Source organism: Austrofundulus limnaeus, unplaced genomic scaffold (assembly GCF_001266775.1).
Source record: "Austrofundulus limnaeus strain Quisiro unplaced genomic scaffold, Austrofundulus_limnaeus-1.0 Scaffold145, whole genome shotgun sequence".
Classification (NCBI taxonomy): Eukaryota; Metazoa; Chordata; class Actinopteri; order Cyprinodontiformes; family Rivulidae; genus Austrofundulus; species Austrofundulus limnaeus.
Genome location: NW_013952547.1, coordinates 933,444 through 937,759, shown reverse-complemented (window position 1 = coordinate 937,759; position 4,316 = coordinate 933,444). Strand labels below are relative to the sequence as shown.

The 4,316-nt window shown below is 39.8% G+C and overlaps 1 protein-coding gene across 2 annotated transcripts in view; it reads left to right on the top strand.

Annotated features, from left to right (window-relative positions):
• LOC106523132 (transmembrane protein 211) overlaps positions 1 to 4,316 on the top strand; it is a 56,447-nt gene that overhangs the window by 40,005 nt on the left and 12,126 nt on the right. For both annotated transcript variants that reach the window (XM_014016455.1, XM_014016454.1), the window contains exon 2: positions 928 to 1,066. In XM_014016455.1, coding sequence (XP_013871909.1) covers positions 928 to 1,066 — 139 coding nt within the window. The remainder of the gene's footprint in view (positions 1 to 927; positions 1,067 to 4,316) is intronic.

Genomic DNA, 4,316 nt, shown 5'->3' with positions numbered 1-4,316 from the left:
GTCCAATGTAACACAGGACTGTTGAGTCAGAATCAGTTGTTGAATTGATGAACCTCAGGCTGGTCATCCCATCTAAGGATGAAACCAGAAATGATGGTCAAACCGAGACTAAATTAAATCCCCGTTCCAGATTAATGACAGACTTAGAATTCCTTGAAGGAATGCACCGTTGACTAAGAATGTGTGAAGTTTAAAAACAAGTTAAAGCTGTTTTGGTCAAATCTTGAAAATGACGTTATTCTTGTGTGATCAGTTTTCTGAGTGCATGTTGAGGACGACTTAGCTTTGACCACACTCAACTGTAGCTCAGCTTTTATAAAACCGACAGAGTTACAGACATTTCCTTTTGGTTAATTAGTTGTGGCAACTATGATTTGAGTTTACTCTGAAAGTTAATCAGTGTACATCMATTGATTACCTTCTGGGAGCTTCAGTACAATCCATCCAGTGGTTCATGAGATGTTTTGCTAACAGACAAATGAGCACTCATAAACAGATAATTACATTATTGCTTGCCTTTTTTTGGCAGTAGGTCATTAAAAAGATACGGCTCCTACTAACTCCTAAAAATGTGAATAAATCYGTTGTGTGTGTGGAGATAATCGTACCTTCTGCCTGGGGTTTGCTCCTCTAACTCAGCATGTGTGTGTGATTAAGTGAAGATGTAATGAACAGGGACAGCTCCCTCCTGTTTGGTCTTGAAAGGTTGTTTTCCAGCTGAGAGAGCTATTAACCTGTTAGCAGGGGCTGCCTGTGATGTTACAAAAGCCAAACAAAGCAAAACTCAGACGTTTTTTTTGGCAACAAATCTTTGACAATAAGATAAATCGGAGCGGGGTGCTTGACAGTGAAAATGTACCCGTATATCATAATGCTGCTTAGCTGAGGGCACAGAGTTAAAGGGACAATTGTTTCTGTGTTCCTCAGACCAGCGCGGTGCTGTGTTCGGGAGGCTGCGCCCTGCTGGCCGTCAGCTCCCTGTTGGCCATCATCACCATCTTCCTGCCTGGTGGAGGATGTGAGAGGAGGATCTGCACCCTGGCGGGATACATGCAGATGGCGTCAGGTAAGTCAAGACACGAGTACACGCAGGTGCACGACTCGTTCCTCGCGTACAGCTGGTAGATAAGAGCCAACAAACGCTGAAGCTCCAAATCTGCTCCAAATGAAAGCCAGCGTCACGGTGTCTGCTTTCCCAGCTTTCATTATTAAATCCATGCAGCAACAAGCACTGATAGTGCTGCCTGTTACCAGAATGATAAAAAAGAGCTGACTTTGTTACCCATCAGTCAAAAAAAAAAAGAAGACAAAACAAAAGGAAACAACTCGAGGACAGCGGCTGCTAGGCAACCAGAGTCTGCATGATGGGTGAGCAAAGCAAAGCGAGGATAGATTTAGAGGCTGCTGTAAAGAGACAATTACGCCTCCTTAACACAGGTCATTTATTCAGGGCTACGTGTCATCCTCTGCCCGCCATTTTCCTTATAACTGTAGTATCATAAACAATGCATGGGCTGGTCCAGGGGTCTGCAGCCTTTACAGTCAAGAGACATTTCTTCTCATTTGCTCAATAACAAAATATGTCCAAAACCATTAAATATCCCAAAARTGTGATCATCAACTGCTGGTCCACGGGCCACTTTAAGTTATTGAAGGGGAGGCTCTTCCGGCCACTTGGGATGGCATTGAAAAACTAAAAATATTTATTGAATTTTAACATTTGTTATTATTTTTACACTTTAGAGCACAAGAATATACCATCTTCATGTAAACAAGACAAAATCTATAGTTCATACCAAGTTTATTCAAAGCTAAAACACTGAACTATGCAGGCARATGTTTTTCCCCTCTTAATGAATATCATAACCCATGTTTCTTCTCAGCAACTTTTCTTAAAGGAATAAAAAAATCCTGATGTATTTGAGATAAAGATGGTTCAGTAAGGCTAGAAGTTGGAATATTTAAAGGGGACAATAATAATGTGAAATCCACTATTATAGTTATTTATTACATTTTGTTGTGTACTTGGAGTCTAAGAGTGCAGAAAATGTGAATTTAGTTTCTCCTGGTGCTGCAAAAATATCTTTATATTCTGTTTGGGTCAGATTTTTCAACCCGTTCTGTTTTCTCTATATTCTATTACTTTTTATGAACTGTTTTGTCAAATTATTTGTGATGGAATTACCATATGAGGTCTGAACTTAACAACTAACCTATTTCATCGCCTTCATTCATCTTTTAGTTAGTAAATAAATGTTTCTGTGTCGCTATATAGAAGAAAACGCCTCTATGAAATTACAACAAGCTCGTCTGGAAGCGGGGTGGGGCATGAAGCGCATCGTTTGAATTTAAWGAGACAGCATCAAAACGAGTTGATATCAGAAAAAGGGTGAAAGAGGGGCTTGTGGAGTTACAGTAAGGAGGAATTCAGACCAACGCGTTGCAGTTCCACTACATCTAGACCCCAATGGAAGGATTTAAATGTGGAAAAAAAGGATTTCAAAGCACAATATTTCCTTTTTAAGCATGATCAACATGTTTGTTAGTAGTATTTATCACCTAGTTGGAAACAAACTGACAGCAAAACTGCTAAAGATAGCTTTTRATGATAATAACAAAATAATCTCGTTAGTTTTGGTCAAAGCTTCAAAGAGCTGCTGCAGAGGGACCAAAGAGACTCATGTGGCCCCAAAGCTGCAGGCTGCAGAACCCTGGTTTAGTCAGTGCTTGAGCTTTATTTATTTATTAAAAAAATGTTCTACAATAAAGCTCAAGGCTAATGTGCTTCAAGCGAACCACCTCACTCACAGACAATTTTAACATGCAAATTTTCATATTTTTCTTAGAGAATATACTCAGTTGGAATAAGCAGCCTTACTTGTTAGTTTTTCAGCTTATATTTCTGCTGCTTTCTGCATGTTTTGCACTTGCAGTGAAAATGTAATTTAGCAAGCCTCAAGTCATTTCATCTTTTTGCTCTCTGTTAATTAGAATCACAAGCCATTATTTGTGTTTTGTTTTCCCACCACCCTCAATTTTATTTACATAACCTCTGTCCTTGCAAATCTTGAGGAGGTAATTTAAATCCCTGCGTGTGGCATTTGCCTGAGCATAATTAGAGGCTGAATTCCTTGGGCAGGTTAAATCTTTATTGACAGAAGTGGAGCCTTCAGTGGGTAACGTTAATGGTGTTTAGAGTGGTGCTCGTCGCTTCAAGCTAGACTCATACTTCTCTGTGTGACTCCGGCATCAGATCAATGCAGCTTTGGTAAAAAGAGAACAAATCTCTGGCAACACAAGAAAACTGAGTCTTATCTGTGTGTGTGTGTTTTGTGATTTTGCTCAGTGTGTCTATTGTAGAAGACTTTGCTAAATAAAAACGAAGAGCGAGGATCTGGGCCTTTGTTCCGTTTCCAGGTCGACTCTCGTCTAGATCGACGGAGGTTTAACAGAGAGCCCACAAAGCCCCCCGAGGAGGGCAGATCAGAAGGGTGTWTGTTTTCCCAGCTCTGCAGCTATGTGTGCATGTGTTGAGTGAGTGCTATCAAAGTGGTGCTGATAAACTGTAACAAGGAGATTAGGAACAATGGTTCTCTTTGTGGCGTGCGTATATCATCAGCGCGACTTTTCTGGCAGAAGCGAACTTTTGACGAGACCCTGCTTGTCAGCCGTTCCTTGTGCTCCTCGCGGTGACGGCTGTTTTGATCCTCAGGTCTGCTGCTGTATCTCTGACAGCAGATGCGTGGTTGGAGATCGCGTTATTCAAATTACGAGCCTTGAAAGTTAGCGAGTAAAAATGTGGAAGATTATATTTGACTTCTTAAGCAGGCTTACACAGTATTACCATTAAGAGTGCCAGTGTATAAGAACTGCAGCATCCTTCGTTATTCTTTTGTTTCTTTAATGTATTTTTTTATTCATGACTCCCGCAGCTTTAGATAAACTCATAGATAAATACATCAAACTGTCAGACTCCATCAGGAATAACGTGTCGTGACTTTTGAAGCACTACATAGTATAGTGGAGCTAAATTTTGCAAAAGGTTGTAAAAATATTTTGAAGTTTCATCTTATTTCTGAAAGTTGGACTTGACTGAACTGGTGTTTTTATTTTTACTGCTTTTACACAATTACAGGTTAAGTTTTATGGCTTTTGAAGATTTTACCAGAGAATGGTCTGAAATATCCAAAAGATTTGGAAATACTCTCAGAAACTTTACAATTTTCATGCTTTTTATATTTTAGCCAGGGGATCCCAAACCTTTCCACGCCATGGTTTTTGTCATGATTTTCTCACTTTTATTCACTATTCAGTAA